The sequence below is a fragment of the Solanum verrucosum genome, unplaced genomic scaffold (assembly GCF_900185275.1).
Source record: "Solanum verrucosum unplaced genomic scaffold, falcon-dt-bn FXZP01000267.1, whole genome shotgun sequence".
Lineage (NCBI taxonomy): Eukaryota > Viridiplantae > Streptophyta > Magnoliopsida > Solanales > Solanaceae > Solanum > Solanum verrucosum.
The window spans coordinates 755,254-777,465 of record NW_026019869.1 but is presented as its reverse complement, the minus strand read 5'-3'; the positions used below and the strand labels follow the sequence as shown (position 1 = coordinate 777,465).

At 28.8% G+C, this 22,212-nt stretch overlaps 2 protein-coding genes across 2 annotated transcripts in view; one reads left to right on the top strand and one right to left on the bottom strand.

Moving 5' to 3' along the window:
• Positions 1–22,212, bottom strand: part of LOC125818747 (protein trichome birefringence-like 11) — a 97,832-nt gene that overhangs the window by 6,310 nt on the left and 69,310 nt on the right. The gene's annotated exons all lie outside the window — the stretch shown is intronic.
• Positions 17,595–21,936, top strand: LOC125818770 (aluminum-activated malate transporter 14-like). Its single transcript, XM_049498290.1, has 6 exons — positions 17,595–17,883; positions 17,973–18,113; positions 18,773–19,042; positions 19,946–20,055; positions 20,177–20,320; positions 21,607–21,936. Exons 1-6 carry the CDS (start codon positions 17,595–17,597, stop codon positions 21,934–21,936), a joined length of 1,284 nt encoding a protein of 427 aa, XP_049354247.1.

Sequence of the window (22,212 nt, the reverse complement as noted above, 5' to 3'; positions counted from 1 at the left end):
TCTTCCAATGTCATCTCCCTCACCTGTCGAGTTGAACACACCATCAACATTAAGTTTTAAGAAGCCAAAGGGAGGATTTTAGTTGTTCTCGCCTTATCAGGAGTATTAGAGAGAAGATGAAACTCTAAGACACGATTTTTATTGTTGAAATTATGTTATTATCCTTTCCGTTTAATTTTATTTGTCCAATATTTTTAAAATATATATATTTCTTTTATTTATTACTTTTATCATAAAAGAGAAAAGATAATTATTTTTTTATTTTATACTCAACATTAATTGAGCTGAGAAAGAAAGGCATAAAACGCATTCAACGAATGCGATTTTATGTGTAAGTTTTAGTTTCTTCCAATTTATTGATGAAATATTACGTCACTACAAAAGGAACCCCAATTACCAACAAAAACATTCGTTGGTAAATTGATCAAATTGGTTGGCAAATTGAGTTACCAACCAAATGTCAGCTTATATTAATCCGTTGCTAAAAGGCTCGTTGGTAAATATTACCAACCGATTTTAATTTGTTGGTAAACTTATCAACCAAAAATCAGTTGGTAAACACCCAAAGTTGTTGTTACAAAATTTTGAAACATGACACTGAAATTTCCGTTGGTAAATTCACCAACTAATTTTTGGTTAGTATATCGTTAGTACCATTACTAACGAATTGAAAAGGAGTTAGTAAATTTTTTTTCTTCATTATTCGATTCCGTTGATAATACGTTGGTAATTATAGTAATTTTTGTTGCTAATTTACCAATAAATTTTAAATACGTTTTTTTTTTGGTTTCCCATCCGATGTCCAGTACCCACATCGGAGCCCGACTAAATACAGATTCACGCCGGGAAGTCCCACATTGGGGAGTAAAGCGCTCTCGGAAAGTCCCACATTGGGGAGTAAAGTGCTCTCTAACAAAGGTGACTCCGTACCCAAGGGGAATCGAACCTGAGACCTCTTGGTTAAGGATGATGCAATGCTTACCACTCCACCACAACCCTTGTTGGTACTAAATTTTAAATACGTTAGTATGATTATTTGTTTTTCTAATAAATTTACTAATTGATTGTTAGTTTGTTGGTAATATATCATTCATGGCGACTCCGTACCCAAGGGGAATCGAACCTGAGACCTCTCGGTTAAGGATGAAGGAGTACTTACCACTCCACCACAACCCTTGTTGGTAATAAATTTTAAATACGTCAGTATGATTATTTGTTTTTCTAATAAATTTACTAATTGATTGTTAGTTTGTTGATAATATATCATTCAAGTTCAATGTTAGGTTAGTAATTGATTGACAATATGTTCAAAATATTATTAACTGAATGATTATCCAATAGTAAAATATTTATTAATTTATTGCATTTAAAAATCTAAGAGCACGAATATAAATCCAAAAATATTAATAACAATTTTGTAAATCATATTTGAATGAAACAATGCAAAATCTATGATAACAAGTTAAATTAATCTCAATATGACACATCGTTATATCAAAAAATTTAATTTGAGCACGTTTACCAAAAATATTGACCAAATCTAAATTTTGGCCAAAATAAAGCTAAAACGCCTAACAACACAAATCTAAAATGGATGCCTCAAAACCTGAACCAACCATCCTATAAGATATAAAAATGACCTTTCAAAGCTAATCGCGCTGATGGAATTCTCATCAAAGCACTTTTACAAAAAATGTTAAGCAAAGTCAAATTTTGGCAAAAAGTTAAATGTTAACCCCTAGCAGTACAAACTAAATATGGAAACCTCAAAATCCAAATCAACTATCCTATAAGACGAAAAATGACCTTCCAGAGCTAACCGCGCTGACAAAATTCAAATTTGAGCATGTTTCCCAAAAAAATTGACCTAATTCAAATTTTTGCCAAAAGTTAAAAGTTAAAAGTTAAAAGTTAAAACTCTTAACGACACAAATTGAAAATAAAAGTCTCAAAACCCGAACCAACCATCCTATGAGACCAAAACTGAACTTATATGGCTAACCACGGTGATAAAATTTCAATTCGAGCCGATTACCAAAAATATTGACTAAAGTGAAATTTTGGTCAAAACTTAAAAGTTAAAATACCTACAGCACAAACTAAAAATGGAAGCCTCAAAACCCGAACCCTCTATCTTATTACATCAAAAATGACCTTCCGCATCTAACTGCACTAACAAAATTCTCATCTGAGCACGTTCACAAAAATATTGACCAAAATTTATAAGTTAAAACACCTAACGGCACACACTAAAAATGAAAGCCTCAAAACCCGAACCAACCATCCTATTAGATAAAAAATGACCTTTGGAGTTAATTACGCTGACGAAATTCTCATTTGAGCACGTTCACAAAAATATTGACCAAAGTCAATTTTTGGCCAAAACATAAGATTTAAAACACCTAACGGCACAAACAAAAAACGGAAGCCTCAAAACTTGAACCAACCTTCCTGTTAGATCAAAAATGACCTTTCGAAGCTAATGACACTGACATAGTTCTAATTTGAGCACGTTTATCAAAAATATCAACCAAAGTCAAGTTTTGGCTAAAATTTAAAAGTTAAAACGTCTAACAACACAAACTGAATATGAAAGCCTCAACACTAGACGTTGATTTACTAAAAAGTTTAACTTCAATTGATAAATTTACCAACTATTCAAATATAAGTTAGTAAATAATAATTTACCAATAAATTTTGTCACAGTTGGTAATAGTTACTATATTACCAACTAATAATTAATATGTTGGTAAATTTTACTAATGGATTAATAATCGGTTGGTATATTACCAACTATTTTAATGATGTTAGTAATTTACTAACTACAATCTTTATTTGTCGGCAAAATTTTCAACTAGTTGGATATTGGTTGGCAAGTTTACCAACAAATTACATTTCGTTACTAATTTACCAACACATTTATATTTGGTTGGTAAATTTAGCAACACAATCTTGCCGTTGGTAAATGTTTTGTTAGTAATTCATTGGTAATATGTTAATAAATTATATAAATAATTTTTTGTCATATTTACCAATCGATAAATACTTCGTTGGTAATATTACCAACAAAAGGTGTGCGTTAGTAATATTTCAGTTGATAATCCATTGATAGAATGCTGCTAAATTTGGCGCCATTTATTTCCGCCGTATTTACCAACTAAGATACTTAGTTAGTAAGATTTTGGTTGGTAATCTGTTAGAATTTTGTTGTTAAGTTTTGAAATATAATTCAGTTAGAAATATGTTGGTAATTTGTTAGTAGAATACTAACCAACTTAACTTGTTAGTAAAATTTGTTGGCAATTTGAGATTCTTTTTGTAGTGTGTTACTACCCCTTCCGTTAATAAAGGCATAAAGTGCATTCAACGAATGTGATTTATGTGTAAGTTTAAGTTTCTTCCCATTTATTGTCAAAATTACGTTATCATCCCTTCCGTTTAATTTTATTTGTCTACAATTTTTGAAATATATATTTTTTATTAATTACTTTTATCATATCGAGAAAATATAATTATTTTTCATTTTATACTCAACATTAATTGAGCTGAGAAAAAAGGTATAAAATGCATTCAACAAATTCAATTTATGTGTAAGTTTCAGTCTTTTTCCATTTATTGATGAAATTACGTTATTACCCCTTCCGTTAAGAAAATGCATAAAATACATTCAACGAATGTGATTTATGTGTAAGTTTAATTCTCTTCTTATTTATTGTTGAAACTACGTATTTCTCTTTCCGTTTAATTTTATTTGTCCAATATTTTTTATTTTTTATTTTTATTTATTACTTTATTATATCGAGAAAAGATAATTATTTTTTCATTTTATACTCAACATTAATTGAGCTTGGAAAGAAAGGCATAAAACGCATTCAACGAATGTAATTTATGTATAAGTTTCAGTCTTTTCCCATTTATTGTTGAAATAACGTTATTACCCTTTCTGTTTAATTTTATTCGTCCAATATTTTTAAATTATATTTACTTATTTTATTTATTACTTTTATCATATCGAGAAAAAAAATAATTATTTTTTTTCATTGTATACTCAACATTAATTGAGCTGAGAAAGAAAGACATAAAACGCATTTAACGAATGCGATTTATATGTAGGTTCAGTCTCTTCCCATTTATTGATGAAATTACGTTACTACCCTTTCCATTAAAAAGGCATAAAACCCATTCAACGAATGCGATTTATGTGTAATTTTCAGGCTCTTCCCATTTATTAATAAAATTACGTTATTATCCCTTCCGTTTAATTTTATTTGTCAACAATTTTTGAAATATATTTATTTTTTTTATTTATTACTTTTATCATATTGATAAAGATAATTATTTTTTTCATTTTATACTCAACATTAATTGACACTACAGGAAAAATAGTCTTTAACGAAGGGAAATATGGTCGTTAAAGATCCAAATCCGGTCGCTACAAGTCACTAACGACCGTAATAAATTTGGTCGTCGCTGGTTAAATGTCCGGACGTTAAAACTTAACGACAAATTAACATCCGGTCGTTAAAAGTGTTTTAACGACAATATAAAATTCGGTCGTTATATGGCAGTTTAACGACCGGATTTGCCCTTAGTACATGTTCTTTTACCGACCAATTGTTCTTTCATTAATTATATTCTAATTTCAATACCAATACTATTAACGACCACATTTTTGTCGCTAATTGTTGTTTATTCAAAAAATTTAAGAAGCCAATTATAAAAGAGTTTAAAAGAACCAATTTCATTTGTTGTTTTACAAAATTTTATACAATGAATACAGAAACACTCAAAATAAACTAAATAATTTAATTCATTATATTAAATTTCATGGTCAATACAAAGAACTAATTAAAGAAATATATATCATATTGAAGTAGCATAATATATCTTTATCAACTCCTAAAAAGAGAAAAATTGCAAAAAGTAAATAATAAGACATTGTCTTTAATTTAAACCACCCCTAACTAAAGTAAAATCCCTAGCTCTTGAACTTCAACTTGCTCCGTACATTGTTGAATGATATATTCTTCATATTCAAATTCTTGATCTATAAGAAAAAAACTTATGTCAGTTTAAAAACAAAGAATAAAGTCTTAAAGAGAACCATAAAATCTCAAAAGTATTTACTAAAAAAGATACAAAACATTAAAGTTTGAAAGAAAAGAAGGCATGTCAACAATAACTTGTAGTCTCTTCCCAACATCTATTAACAATTTGACGATTTTTTGTAGTGATAAGGCCAACAAAACAAAACATAATAACAAGGGACTAGTATAACTCTTTCCTGCTTTGGATGACAAGGAGGAGGATCAAGAAGTTTCAAATAGAATGGATAGTACATACATGAATTAAAGCTATTTGAATCTTGCAAACTTTGGATGAGTCATCTTTTGGGAAGCAGAGTGCCAGTTCAATATAGAAATCACACAAGAAAAAGTAAGACAACTATCAGACCAAAAGAGAGAGCACATCCGAGGCACCAACTTATTTTTTTCCTTATGACTCTTCCAATGTCATCTCCCTCACCTGTCGAGTTGAACGCACCATCAACATTAAGTTTTAAGAAGCCAAAGGGAGGATTTTAGTTGTTCTCGCCTTATCAGGAGTATTAGAGAGAAGATGAAACTCTAAGACACGATTTTTATTGTTGAAATTATGTTATTACCATTTCCGTTTAATTTTATTTGTCCAGTATTTTTAAAATATATATATTTCTTTTATTTATTACTTTTATCATAAAGAAAAAAAATAATTTTTTTTAATTTTATACTCAACATTAATTGAGCTGAGAAAGAAAGGCATAAAACGCATTCAACGAATGTAATTTATGTGTAAGTTTTAGTTTCTTCCAATTCAATGATGAAATTACATTATTACCCCTTCCATTAATGTAGGCATAAAACACATTCAAAGAATTTGAATTATGTGTAAGTTTAAGTCTCTTCCATTTATTGTTGAAATAACGTTATTACCCTTTTCGTTTAATTATATTTGTCTACATTTTTTGAAATATATTTATTTCTTTTATTTATTACTTTTATCATATCGATAAAAGATAATTATTTTTTCATTTTATACTCAATATTAATTGAGCCGAGAAAGAAAGACATAAAACGCTTTCAACAAATGTAATTTATACGTAAGTTTCAGTCTCTTTCCATTTATTGATGAAATTACGATATTACCCCTTCCGTTAAGAAAGGCATAAAACACATTGAGCATAAACCATATGTTGATTAAACGTAATGGGTTTCTACATCTCATGTGATTGGAAGAGCATGAGAATAGCAACCTACGAACTTTACACTTCCTCTTCTATTAGAAGAGAACTGATATAAGCCATGGAACAAGTGTTCAATGGGTATTTGGTGACAGAGCAGTGCATAGTTAATTAGGTTTGGTTAACTACTAGAGATGTTAAATTTCAAGTTTTTTTAAAAACAGTTGGGCTGTATGGATGATCATAGTTAATGAGACCTCAATGCTTGATATAACCTTAATGTTTTGACCTACCTCATTCAAACTGAAGAGCCTTGCAGTTTGATATATTTTCCCCTTTCCAAATTAACCATAACCCGCTTCCTTTTCGCTAATATTGTCAACACTTGTAAATTTATAGATTATTCAATTTGAATGGAAAGTATTATTGCAATCTTACTTTATAGTGTAACAAAGAAGTATCTCGTGTCATATGAAGTTTCCTCGGTTGATTGTGGATGAGGGACTTGATTTTGTTATGATCGTGAATAATTCTCTCCGTATGAGTTATCTTTTGAAATTAAGTTAAAGTTAAAAGTTTATTTTTTCTTATCAAGTAGTGTTTGTTATGTGTTGTCTCAATATTTCTATCATTTTGTAAGTTTAAATTTATGAAATTTCATTTATTCTATTTTTACCAAGTGTAAGAATAAATGCTACGCTAATACAAGGAAGCTAAATTCGTTGAGCCCGTGCTTAGCACGGTCATATTATATATATATATATATATATATATACATATATTGAGAGTTATTCATATGATAAATACCAATACTTTTGTTTTTTATAAAAAGAAAAACAAAGTGGGTACAATCAATCACTAGCCAAAAAGTGTCAAGAAAACAAAAACATTTTTTTTTCTTTTTGGTATTACCTAATTCCTTTTAATTATTTTTCTTGATTTTGCCGTGTTCTATGCGTGTGGTGCATCTTCAAACCAGTGTCTTTTTTGGTTACGCATCTTCCATAAAATAAATAAATAAACAAAAATGTATTAGAATTTTATAAGTTTAGTGTAGCTTAATAAGTTCTAAAAGGTTATTTACTTGATCTTAAACTATCTATTCATGCATATTATAAACAGTTAGCAACACATCAAAAGAATGTGGGGGAACCGATAGAAATGAAATTCTTTTTCAGAAAAGACATAAAGTGACACCTGAAGTTGTCCCGAATTTTTAAAAAGACACCTTAATTTTGCGGGCGTTCTATTACCAAACAAAACATTTCAAAATTACAATACATGCGCACTTTTTACACAATCTGCATTCTCAATGCATGTGCGTGAGTCTCACCCCATTTAATAATATAATTACATATTTTTTTCAACCCATTTAGTAAAAATTGGATAAAATCTTGACCCATTCACATTTTAATCATGACCCACTCCATTTAACCCTAAACCCCTTCAAATTTTCACTATACTCTCTCTCTTTGATGATCAAAATCCTAAGCATTCCAATAGTCACAATAAATTAGTTTTGCAGTGATAATTTCTTGAATTATGGAGTCAAAACGAAGAAGTGAAGGCTCACATGTTAATTGCTTCTTGATTTGAATGCAAATTTTGGTTAAAAAATATTTTATATATATAGTAGTGATTTTTTGAAAAATCATTTTTATAGTGATTTGTTGTTATTTTCTTCTTGTGCTATCTATTATTCATGTGTATGTAGTGTTAGTTTAGGACTGATTTGAGTTTGAATGTTTCTTCACTGATCTAGATTTGAAATTTGTTTGCAATTGCACTTTCAGGATTTACAAATTCGTTAATCTCATAACTTTAAAATAAAATAAAAAACTTTCAGGATTTACAAATTCGTTAATCTCATAACTTTAAAATAAAATAAAAAAAGAAGAAATTGAAGCTAGTAAAGCTAAATGAAAATTTCATTGAGAATGAAGAATTTTTTTGTGTGGTTGTAGATAGAAAGCTCTTCAACATATATCAATGGAGGTTTTGGAGAGATGGGAAGTAGGTATTTTAATAAAGAAGAAAACTCAAATTGTCAGTGCCGCATGGCATTTTTACACTGGTTTGGGGGTGTATTTTTACTCCTCCACACGCTTTCTAGATGTGAGAACACGACTGTTGTGAAAATGGGTCAGAAGTGTTTAATTGTTGCGATTTGAAATAGTTTCATGGGGTAATAGGACGCCAACAAACTTCATGTGTCTTTTTAAAAATTCAGGACAACTCCAGGTGTCTTTTAATGTCTTTTCTCATTCCTTTTAATGTGATGTTTTGAGTTTGAATTTTAAGGATGGAATTATTTTTGATAGATAGATAGCGATTTCTTTTTTAATGAACTTAATGAGTCAGTTGGTATTGCTAGTAATATTTGCAATTTAATATATGTGTAAAATAATATTTTTTTGTTAGAATTTGTTGTGAATTTTCTATTTTGGATTTTATTATGATTATGTTTTAATTTAGAAACATTTTCTTTGTACAAAAGAACTCTTTTATCTTTATCATCTTTATTCTCACTGAAGAACATAATAGTATTCATAATATAATCATTAAATGTTTAGGGGAGAGATTTTTTCTCTCAATAAGTTTTATGATTTTTGTATTTGTTTTCAAAACAAAGATCATTTGACCAAATTATATTAAATATTACTTATGTTTTTTAAACTTAATTTTCTTTGTCAGTTGATTTCAAGCCATCAATATTTACAATTATTAACTTCTTCATACTACCATATTATTTTGATTTTAACAAGTGATAACAGAACCAACGATTTAATTAATGATATTGAAGAAAAATTCAAATCAAGTTACAACTAATTTCATAATAATATAATGAAGATATTGTCCAGAGTACTACATATGGAGATGAATAATGAATTGTATCCTCAACATTCTTATATTTGCATCTTTATAAATGACATATCTTTCAAATCATTTTAGGTCATAATATATTTAGCCTTATTTTAAAATCATGACAAGCAGCAGCAATAAAATATTATTTTACTAGAAAAATCAAGACAAGGTAAGATTTATTAGAATTTGCCCCTTTTCTTAATCGTATTAGATTCTAAAACAAATGTATTTTCTTAATTAAAAAAAAAAAAACTATAATATTGATGTAGTGAAAGGACCTGTTAAAAGGAAGAGATGAAACTGATGAAATATTGAATTTGATTTGAGTCTCTCTCAATAGAGAGTCACCTTTATTAGAGAGTACTTTAATTTTCAATATGAAACTTTCGAACATAAATATGAATATCTAATATCAAATAATATTTTTTTTATAAAAAACACTAGGAAACATTATTATTATTATTATTATTATATACTTATTATATAATGTGAAATCATGTAAAGTGATAATATATTATATTACAATATTTGGTCAATAAGAGTGATGATCATATCAAAATCCATCTTTTGTATGATAAATGGAGATATGGGTTCTTTGTTCTCTCTACTCCTGTCCATTCATTTTCTGCGAACCAGGGTGGATATCAATTATCATCTCCATTTTTGCAAGTAGTAGCAAGTGGGGCACAAAGAGTACAGACCAAGTACAACCCAAATATAGTATATTATAGTATATATTATGATGCTAGTGGTGGAAATAATACACTTTCGTTGTCATAGATTGGATTAATTACTTGATGCGAAGTTACGAAAATAAAAAAATTAAATTTTATAATTTTAAATTTAACATATATTGAAATATCACGTGAAAAGTTAAGATTATAAATTTGACAAAAAAGAAAAATAGGCCAAAATTTATTATATGAGTTTGGTATTTTTGATATTGTCACGACCCAGACCGTCGTGAGTAACACCTACACTAACTCTCTGGTGGGAGAACCATTACTACAGCCCAATTAAACAATTTAAACTACAGAAGCAGGTTAAATAAACTAAATAGCGAAGTTCCCATAAACTTCAAAGGTTTAACAAACAATTAACAACTATTGCGGAAGAATAATGCCTAGAACCTGAAAGTCAACGTATCAAAACTCTACTAACGACAAGTCTAAGAACAAGGGGTACAACCCCGAAACTAAACAACAACTTAACCAATAGTCTGAGTCCAAAAGAGTGGACTTAAACAAGAGGGATCCATAGAAGCCTGAAAGAACTGATTCACCCTTGAATCCGATCACTCTCAATAGTCACATAGCTGAGGTACATCAATAGCTGCCGTAAGATGCCTTGCACTCAACAGAAATAAGAGCAAGTGCAGTTTCAGTACACAACCACCGTGTACTGGTAGGATCACACGACTATCCTACTAAGTGAAACATATGTAAGTCATTACAATATCATAAACATGTATACAACGAACATATACAATATCAATTATCATTTACGAGCACCGTACAATTTCACAAGCTTCAATAAGAGAATCCACACCATAACCACTCTTACCACTTGTGCAATGCATGAATGAAGTCCCACACCCCACTTACACTAAGTAGAACTCTTTGAGAAGTCATAAGTCATAGTTCATGATCATGTTCACAACCATAAGTCAATATATAACAAGTCATTGGTCCATTTGTCAATGTCAGTGATTTACCTTATCCATGAGATTGTCCAAAGAAAAATGATAATGTAAATCACTTTCCATATCATTCCCTTATTGAAAGTTGCTATAGAGGATTTTTTTTTTACCTTATAGAAAATCTAATTCTCTAAGATAAATATGTCTCTTTAGTGCTGGCTTTCATTCATTAACATAAAAGTAACAAGATTACGGACCAAAATTTTCATTTTTGTATCATTTGACATTGACAAATGGTGCTAATTCATGGCAATAGTGTAATATTTTTAGTCACATTATGTTAGATCTTTCATTGTAAGAATAGTGTTATCAAGCATATTGCCTTTTTCCTATGTCCAATAACTCCAATTCTTAATTACTACGGGAGTTTGATGGTGCGGGAATTGATATAATTTGCTAATAAATTAAATGGATTTAATTATTTGTAATTTCAGAGCATAAAATTCAAAATTCAGTCTCTACATTCAGTCGTATTTTCTGCAAATGTAGTATTGACCTGTTTTATATTAGAGTGACTTTTCAAAGCATAAAAAAATAACCACTTCAAAGTTAAATGTTGGGCCCGTGATATCACGGGCCATACTCATCTAGGTTGGAAAATTCCAAGTTACTACGAAAAAGTTTTCTTGCCCCAATTCTTTTTTCATTGACTTTTCCGTAACGACGGAATCAAGTCGTTACAGATATTGAGTACAAGCAAATAATTAATTAAATTCAAATTCATAATTTCAAAAATTTGATGGCTCATTGATAAGATTTTAAGTCGAACTTGTTTAATTAAAATCTTAAAATCCACCTCTACTGGTAATGTAACCTATTGTATTTGAAGTTTTGAACTGAATTTGGTATATTAATGGCAGTAAGTTGCGTGTTTTTCACTTGTTTTAGACCTAAGAGGCGAAATTTCAATTAGAGGCCTAAAATCTAAAAAAAATTCATATGTATTTATTTAAAATTTATTTTTCTAATTTTTTAAATGTTAATTATTACTTAATATTTTTTTATTCTAAATGATTTGTTCGAATAAATTTTCTTTTAATTATTAGTTTTATACAAGATTTTATCAACTCAACGTTGAAAAACATTCATTTTTTTAGACAATCATTATGTGAATTGTTAACATAATTCAATAAGTAATAAGTTGAAAATTTTAAAATAAAGATAAGAGATAGAATCTGATTCAAGAAGTTGATAACTTGATACACCATATTTTAATATGTTTCTAATGCTTGAAAATTTTAAAAGGAATAAAAAAGAGAATATACAATTCATTTTATTCAACACTTTTAGTAGATTGATTCATATTTTCGATAAAGTATTACTCTAATTTATCAAAGATTCAAACAAAAAGAGTACAAAAGGAGTTGAAACAAATGTGAGTGTTACCAAGAGAAGGTAAGAAGGCAAAACAATGTTTTCTTGATTTCTTTTATTTGAATGGGGTAAAGGAAAATAAAATAATATGATTTTTTAGACCTTAAATAGGATTTCTTAGCTACAATTTCACTAATTAGTAGGTACACTTTGATTTGCTATGCATTTGTATTTGTTGTATTTTTTCGCATGTTTCGGAGAAGAAAATATATAAACTGATTTGTATCAAAATGAATACACATTAGGGAGGAGAGATGCGAGTGAGATCGAGAGAGAGAGAGAGAGAGAGGGGAGAGGGGTGAGCAAGATCGTGAGAGAGAGGAGAGAGGCGAGCGATATCAAGAGAGGAAGGAGAGAGGCGAGAGAGATCGTGAGAGTGAGGAGAGAGGCGAGCGAGATCGAGAGAGGGAGGAGAGAGGCAAGCGAGATCGAGAGAGGGAGGAGAGAGGATGAATACATTTTGTATTCGTTGTATCACAAATACAATTGATACATAATACAATACATCATGATACAACGTACAATATAATACAATTGATACATAATACATTTGACGAAGAGGATGAATGCATATTGTATTCATATGAATCACAACTACCATTGATAAAGAATATAAATATAGTTGAGACAAAATACATAATAATTTTTCGAATACAATTAATACATAATACATTTGAATGAATTTCTTTTTATTGACAGAAGAGAGAGAGCGGGGGCAGTGGAAGGAGAGAGGCAAGGGAAAGAGGGAGAGAGAAAAGAAAATTTGCTATAAAACCCTATAAATAACTATAAATTGTAAATACTATAGCGATTTATCTTAAATACATATCAAGATTTGCCTTGTTACAAAAACAATTAACACATAATTTGTTCTTCGCCAAAATTTGAGGCCTCCAATTTTTGAAGGCCCCAGGCATTGCCTTATTTTTGTAAAGCGTTGTAACATAAATAAAATAATATTTTAATATTTTTTTATCTTTTACTTAAGTACTCTCTCCGTTTTAAAAAGAGTGGCCTAATTTGATTCGGTATGGAGTTTAAGAAAATAAAGAAGACTTTTGAATCTTGTGGTCCTAAACTAAAGTTATGTCAAATGTACAAAATTGTCCTTTAATCCTGTGGCCTTAAACATGCCACGTGAAAAGTTGAAATTAAAATGTTATCAAAAAAAAAAAGAGGTCATTCTTTTTTAAATAGACTAAAAAGGAAAGTGAGTCATTCTTTTTTAAATAAAGGAAATAATAATTAGTGGACGTGAATGCTATTATATATGCTTTGGCTAAAATTAGGTGGGTGGATATATATAATATTTTTTTGAGAGACGAGAATATCTGAAAGTATAAAATAGCAAACTAAGTAGGAAAGAAAAAAAAAAGGGTTTTATTAAGAATCCAACAGACAATAAACTGAATAATAATGGACAAATTGTAGTGGCCCAACATTATAATAAGCAACGCAACATATTATACTACTTTTTCCAATTAGTCAAGAGATCATCTTATCAAATTATCAATTCCCACTACTTCAAACTAACCATCCTTTTTTTTTTTTTAACTCTTGTGTTTAGTATGAACGACGATGTTTTCTATGAAAAATGATTTATAGAAAAATATATTTTTTTGGAAAATAAATAATTTTTTTGAACTTATATTTTAAGTGATTGATAAATAAATAAGAAAATAGTATTCTAGTATCTTACATTTATATGTTATCTAGCAAAATATTAGGGAGACGAGATGAAACGGAAAGTGGGGTTCGATGGTGGAGGGGGTGGGATGGTCTAGGGTGGGGATTATGAGAATGGGAGGGTGAGAGAAGACAACAAATTTGAAATGTCACTTATGCAACTTGTTTTCCCTACTTATAGAAGTCATTCTCCTCATTTTTATGGAACTTGTTTTCTTACCAAACATTTTGATCAACCAAACATGAAATTTGCATATATGTTTAAAGAGCTTAAAATAAGAGTAATAATTTTGTAGAAATAAGTTACGTCTGTAAAGGCATAACTTTGTCCATTCTGAATCATCATAACTTATGCCTCTATTGATATAAGTTCGGACGTAGGAATTAAGCATAATTAATGAGTTATGAATTTCTTAAGGCTTGATATTCTGAAACTAAACTTATGTCTTGCAATAGTATAATTTTTTGTATTTTTCTTTATGCCAAAAGTATTTTCAATCACTTTTTGATCCGTTAAAGTACCAAAAGACGAAAATTAAAGATCATCATTTTGAGAGGCAAAAATTAATAACCACCCCAAAATAAGAACATTCATGCGATAACCCATATATATACTTCTCAAGCAATATTCAGACAACACCACTTCAGAAAATAGAATTTTTACACCAGACAACAACCCAAGTCCCAACAAATTACAATCCATAGTAACAAATAACCTAAAACTTTATGGTTTACAAATTTAGTTGGTATAATTTGTGTGCAATAAGTAAGTATATTATATACAAATTATATGTTCATTTAATATACATTAATTATATATATAATTAGGATATTTCAACGACAACCACGATAGGAGATATTTCTTCAGCTAAAAATACTCCAAACTTGGAACCTCAGGACGGATCTATATAGTAACAATCAACAAATTAAAATTGAACTTTCTTTGTCAAATACGTACGCATTACGATAGATTTTCTTCTGGTTTGCCATAAAATATAATGTACTTTTGTTGATTTAGACAAATTATTGGTAATTGGTGTGTTTCCTACGTCTACTGCAACTCTTAATGAGGAATTAACAAGCTATACACATATATGTATGTTGTTTAATTTAAAAGTTGTACAAATTATAATTTGATTGAGAAGCCCTTAACTTTTATTTTTACAGCACGATGATTATTTATGAAAAATTATGAGCATGTGCCACTCATAGCCTTATTGTCATTACTTTTTCCTAATATTAAAAACATAAGTTAATTAGTCCTAACTTACGTTACGTTGTTGATAAAAACTATAGTCTATATGATAGAAGAACACTATTGCATATAAAGTAGTTCTACACAAAAAGTACGAATTTCAAAGGTCAAAATCCATCGTTTAAGCTCTTTAGCCAAATTCATTAAGCAAAACAAAAACTCTCTCCTTTTTTTGTTGTTACATATCTTTTAATGAGTATAAAGTACATAAATTCCAATAATTTGATGCTAATGACATTTTATTTCGAAAGTTTCTCAAATTACAATAATTTTAAAATTTAAAGAATTTGCGAATATATTACTCCTTCGTCTGATACATAACAAATAATACATGAGTTATGTATCATACATAACTATAAACCAGATTCATACTGATTTAGATTTGAAATAATTGGGGTTATCTAAACATTTTTACCAGATACATTGTACATAAGCAAAATTATAGTGTATCTTATAGAGGTGGAGTAATGTATCCGAATTTTAAGAGAAAGAAGAAAAAAATAAGATTTTTATAATTAATTCTAATGGTAAGAATTTTTAGAAATTATATTATTTTAAATCATATAATTACATTATTTTTCCTAAAATGAATAAGCAAAATAATTTTTAAAAAAAATTAATATAAGAAGTAAATTTAAAAGGAACGGAGAGAATAATAATAACCCATAGATTTTGAATGTGTGAACAAAAACCATCAAAGTTTAGGATGGTGCGTGAGCCACTTAAAGTCACTGTAGATCACAATTATAATTAGGGCCCGTTTGGCCATGCGATATGAAATTATGATATGAAATCATAATATGGTATCATGATATAGAATCATGAGATGAAATTGAAGTTTTGTTTGGACATGCGATATAGAATTTTTGTGTTGTATATTTTCTCATAAACATAAAAATCTCATAAGTTGTAAAACTATTAAAATAGCCCCAATTATTTATTCAATCTTATCAAATAAACAAAAAATTCTAAAATTGCATAATAAATTATTACAAAGCTATTTGTTCTCCAGTTAAGTAATTGTTTCATCTAACTTTAATTTAATAAAAAAAATGTTATTCCAAAATCGAGTATTATGTCGAATTATTTTAACATGCATGTTAATTGTTTCAAGTGAATATTGAAAAGTTTCACTTGCCGAGCGTTGACTATCATTTCGTGCAATGATGGTTAGAAAAATACCCAAAGCCTATCCAACCTAACTTTCATATCAATTTATTAGAGTAAATGAAGAGATTGCCTTTCACTCCATGTTCAAATAGATATAACTATAGTTGTAATAAGTACAAAATGGTAGAAGTAATAAATTAAGTGTTGGAGTGAATGAACAAAACAAATTTATTACTCAACAATCGGTTGGTGTGAGTTAAAGTGACTATATGTTGGTGAGAATAATAAATTTTATGTCGGTGAGAATAATAAATTTTAAAAAGTAATGATAGGATTATAAATTTTATTTACATATGAAATAAATGGTTAGTAGATATAAATGTGGGGTTGTTTCAACAAAATATAAACTCGTGGATCAATTTTTGTATAAAAATATCTCAAATCATGATATGGAATTCCCATATAATTCATATCATGGTTTCTGGATAATATGGAATCACATCTCATGATATGGAATCAGAATAAAATCGCATGTCCAAACGCTGATTCCATCTCACGATATCATATCGTGATATGGTATCGCATGGCCAAATGCCTACATAGTATTAGTACTATTTAGATATGTTTAAATATTTTTGGGTATATAGTAAATGCCGAATTTCTTGTCGACTAATTTTTGTATCAACTTATTCAAATTTTAAACCTCTTAGTGAAACTTTTCTTAGCCACTGCATATATATCCTTACACTTTGTAAAATATTAGAGATGTAATATTATTAACTACTCCTTTGATTCTTTTTTCTGTGTTTTAGTTTTGACTGGACACAAAATTTAAAAATCTATTAAAATAAATAAATTTTGTAATCTTTTATATATATATATATATATTATAACCTTAGACATATCATTTATTTTTACGTATCATTAAGAGTAAAACGAAAAATGTTCGAATTAAATTATTTTGGAACCAAACATTAAAATTGTGTTCTTTTTAACGATTTAAATAATTTGGTTTCACAATTCAACATAATATCAAATAACATTTGGGATTCAAAATGAAAAAGCAAAAACCAAATATTTATATGTTCACTTTAAAAGATAAAACTTTTAAATAAATTGGTCGCACAATTTTAAATTCTAGAAAGTACTAGAAATTGGATAACATGGAAATTTCATAGTATTTGATACCTGTCTTAGTAATTTGGCCAAACAAGCGTGCACCACATTTTACTAGTGTCCACATCAGACCTGCATTATAACTAGTTCTATAAATAGACAATATTATTATCTTCTAAGTTATATGATTAATTCCTTCTCCAACTATTTATTCCATTCTCCACAACATTTGGAAGAAATATAATTAAGATCAAATTAAAGTCATCATCATGAGTTCTAACGTTGTACCTGTTCCAAATGAAGAAAATATTATTACTATTTCTCAACATGACCAAAACAAATTACACAAAACCAAACTTTCCTTTATTGATATTGTCTCATTTCTCAAGGAAATAATAGCCAAATTGGATATCAAGAAAGTTATACATAGTGTCAAAATTGGTATTGCTTTAGTATTGGTATCACTTTTGTACTTGCTTGATCCTCTATTCCAAAAAGTAGGACAAAATGCTATGTGGGCTATTATAACTGTGATTGTCGTCTTTGAATTCTTCATAGGTTTGTTTTGATAGTGTAAAAATTGTTTATACTACTATCTGTATATATAAGTTAAATTTATCTGATAGTGTAGCATGTTGTCCGAGCAGGTGCTACACTAAGCAAAGGGATAAACCGAGCGATTGGTACCGTATTGGGCGGAGGATTGGGATGTTTGGCTGCAACCTTAGCTGATGAAAGTGGTGAAATTGGTGGTGCCTTAGTTGTTGGCATCTCTGTCACTATCATTGGTAGTTAACAATACTTTCATGACCTCAACACTATTTTAGCTAGGTTAAGTCCGCTTTATTTTTCAGATTATTAATTTAACTTATTTTGAACAGTTATACGTGGTTATCTATCAAGGTGATAACCTGAACAATAATTATATATAACTGACCCTAATAAGTAAGATTAGTAACCTAAAAAATAAAGCTGATAACAAAGGCAAAGCTAGTAAGGGGCTAAGGGTTCATTTGAACCCCAAAGCAAAATCGACTTGTAGCTGCTCCCTTTTTAGAGAATCGTACGTGATACTTACACTGCTTAATTATATATATACGTAAAATATAAATTATATTTTACGTATATATAGTAGATGTTGAATTCCCTTCCAACTTCTTTGTATGTCTACTTTTTCATATTTTGAACCATCGTAATGAATGAAAATCCTGACTCTGCCATTACTGAGATAACCTACAATAATAATAAAGGAATCTAACAACGGTAATGCAGTCAATGAGTCTAGTTAACCTCTCTATTATTATTATTTTACTGCTATATGGAAGAAATGTTACTATTGAGAACATATATCATATTACATAACATAAAGGTCATTTAAAGAAAAAAACTTACGATTATAATTAAATGTTGTTATAGAAAATGATTGTTACGTTGTATGATGGAACAGGTGTTGGTGCAACATACTCGAGGTTGATACCAAGTGTGAAGAAGAAATATGACTATGGAGTTTTGATATTTATATTAACATTCAGTTTAGTAGTAGTATCAGGTGTTAGAGCAGACAAAATAATGAAGTTGGCTGGAGAGAGACTGTCCAACATTGTGATGGGCTTTGCTGTTTGCATATTTACAAGTTTCATATATCCCATTTGGGCTGGTGATGAACTTCATTTCTCCACTGCAACTAAGTTTGATAAACTTGCCACTTCTATCCAAGGTAATAATAATAATTAAGTTTACTTAAAAGAAACATGGACAATTTATATCCAACTTTAGTAGGTGTTTCGTCGTAGATTTCAAATATTTTTCACTCTTTTTTGGAATATATAGAGTTGGAGTTGATATATTTGAAACAATGTTCATGCTTCAATGTAGTACTTTAAAAGTGAAAAGTGAGTCGGAAAACAAGTTATAAGTTATTTTCTAAATTTGAAATATAACTTCAAAATTGAATTTGGACTTTTTACGACAAAACACCAACTTTCAAATAAAATAAAACAAAATATTTCAAAAAAACAGTACTCCCTCTGTTTAAAAAAGAATGACTCGCTTTTCTTTTTAGTATGTTTCAAAAAGATTGACCTTTTCCTTTTTTTGGTAACATTTTAATTTCACATTTCTACATGACATGTTTAAGGACACAAGATTAAAGGGTAATTTTGTACATTTGACATAACTTTATTTAAGAACCACAAGATTCAAAAGATTTCTTTATTTTCTTAAACTCCGTATCAAGTTAAACTAGGCCACTCTTTTTGAAACGGAGGAAGTAAATAATTTTTATCGTCAAGAAACGGGTCCTTTGGTATTATCAAATTCCTTAAGATAAAAGAAAAAGAAGAACAAATACAAATATACAATGGTATAATTAAGTCATGACAAAATCTACATAATTAATACTATAATTTTGATAAAATTTCCTAATAGTATCTTAATTATTGCTAGTGGTTTTAAAACAATATAAAGAATTTTTATACTATCAAAATATCTTTTTCTCGATTGCTAATTTAACTTATTATAAACAGTTACATGCAGTTATTTTAATTAGATCAATAATTTATATTTTATAGAATAATTAAACTCGTTTATTTAATGTGTTTATTCTTATTAATAATTTCAGGGTGCTTAGAGGAATATTTTGTGATAGCCAATGATGAGGAAAAAAAGGCAACAATTGACATCAGTGGATGCAAATCAGTGATGCACTCCAAGTCTAGTGATGAGTCATTGGTATAATAATAATAATCAACAATTACTCGCTCTATACTAAAGTTAAAATCTTACTAGGAAATCCATTATCTTGGATATATTTTATTTTTGTTATAATAATTAAAAATGTGAAATATTTCAGGCAAATTTTGCAAAGTGGGAACCTTGGCATGGAAAATTTGGATTTTTTTATCCATGGGAAAAGTATTTGAACATTGGAGAAGTTTTAAGGGAACTTGCAGCAATGATCATCTCATTTAAAGGATGCATTCAATCAGTCAGACAGGTGAAAAATAAATACTCCAAGATATAGTTTATTTTTCATTTTCAAAATAGTATAAAAAAAAAGGAAAATTATATGAAATAGCAAACTATTAATTCAAATTAAATGTTATAGCCATAGTTTATTTTAATTGTAATTTGCAGCAAACATCCCATTTTTTTGCCATCTGATTCGTTATACAATTAGCCATTTTATACATAAAATGTATAAACTGCGTTTGTGTTTGTATAAAACGAGAAAAAAGTGTATATACAAATACAAATACGTATAGTTTTATACCATACACTTATAATTATACAAATACAGATCATATTATACAAATTACAATGTATAAATGAATTTATACAAAACAGAACAATTTGTATAAAAACTGGATGTTTCTAGCGAATTATACAAATCAAAAGCTTCATAACAAACATAAAATTTGCTATGGAGCGCAATTATGCAAACTATAGCTATAACATACAAATATGATTTTTATGTTTGTTATATGTGAAAGTTTCTCTAAAAAAATGTTTAAGAAAATTAACCATGACTAAAAAATTAATTTAATTGACCATTAAAGGAGTAAAGTGACAAAAATCAAATACACCCTCTAGTCTCAAATAGTACTAGTTGTTTTGACAATTAAATTTAGTTCGAAATATTTAATATTAAGACAAATAAAAAACCATTTTGTGAATTTTAATTTATTCTGGATAATGAAAGTAATGAAAGATTAATTAAGTGAGACATTAAATGGAGATAAAAGATCAGTTATAAGCAACAAGTGTTCATCAAAAACACATGTCACTATAAAATCGTAAGACCATGTATAATGGAGATAAAATATCATTTATAAGCAATAAGTGTTCACCAAAAACACATGTCACTGTAAAATCGTAAGACATGTATGGGGTTGACATCTATCAAGTGTCAGAAAATCAAGAAAATTAGTAACCTAATGAAAGGGGAGCCAAATGACTTGATCAATTCAATTAGAAACTCATCGTCTATTTTCTTTATTCAAATCTTTAACAACACGAAAGAAAATCATTGTTCAACTCTTTGACAATATGAAAAAATCTAAAGCTCTAGCCTTCCTCTCTATCTATATAAGGGATGGAAATGCGAAGGCCTTTGCAGTCCCTTCTTTACTATATGTGCAAAGATCTTACAAGACATGTAATATGACCATATGTTTCTTGTTTCAAGTTAATCACTTTATTTCTTTCATATATCAACTCATTTTCATTTATTTGTCGTTAAATTACTCGTAACTAATATAATTTCTTTTTGATACTACGCAGTCGTCCCCAACGGAAAGAGACAACATAAGAGAGCCATGCGAGAAAATAGGGTTGTCACTAGCAACAATTTTGATGGAACTTGGAGATAGCATAAGAGACATGAAAAGATGTCGTGCCAAAAGTTTGATAACACAATGCATGAGAGAAGAGCTAAGCCTCCTTGTAAACTTAGACAATAATAATAATTCGACTGATAATGAAAGTACTCTTGGATTGGCCAGCTTTATTTTTCAAATTTTAGAGATGGTGGACAAGGTTGAATTGTTGGCTACCAAGGTGGAAGAACTTGGTGAAATTGCTCACTTTCACAACAAGAAACTTGATGTGTAACTATAATATATAAGTGAATATATGCCAATTCCTTTTCAATTTTCTTTTCTTTAACTTCCCAATTGAAATATAATTATTGTCTTTAAGCCCTTTAGATCATGCGTACATAATTACACCTTGAACGAAAATTAAAGTCATTTTTGTCGTAAACATTTTTGTATCAAAGAATGGCGAGAAAATTGTCTAAAGCCCCCTCAAATCATACCTGAAATCCAACTACACCTTCAACTTCACGGGTGTCCTATTACCCCTGAATGTTTTAAAATATGTGGCACA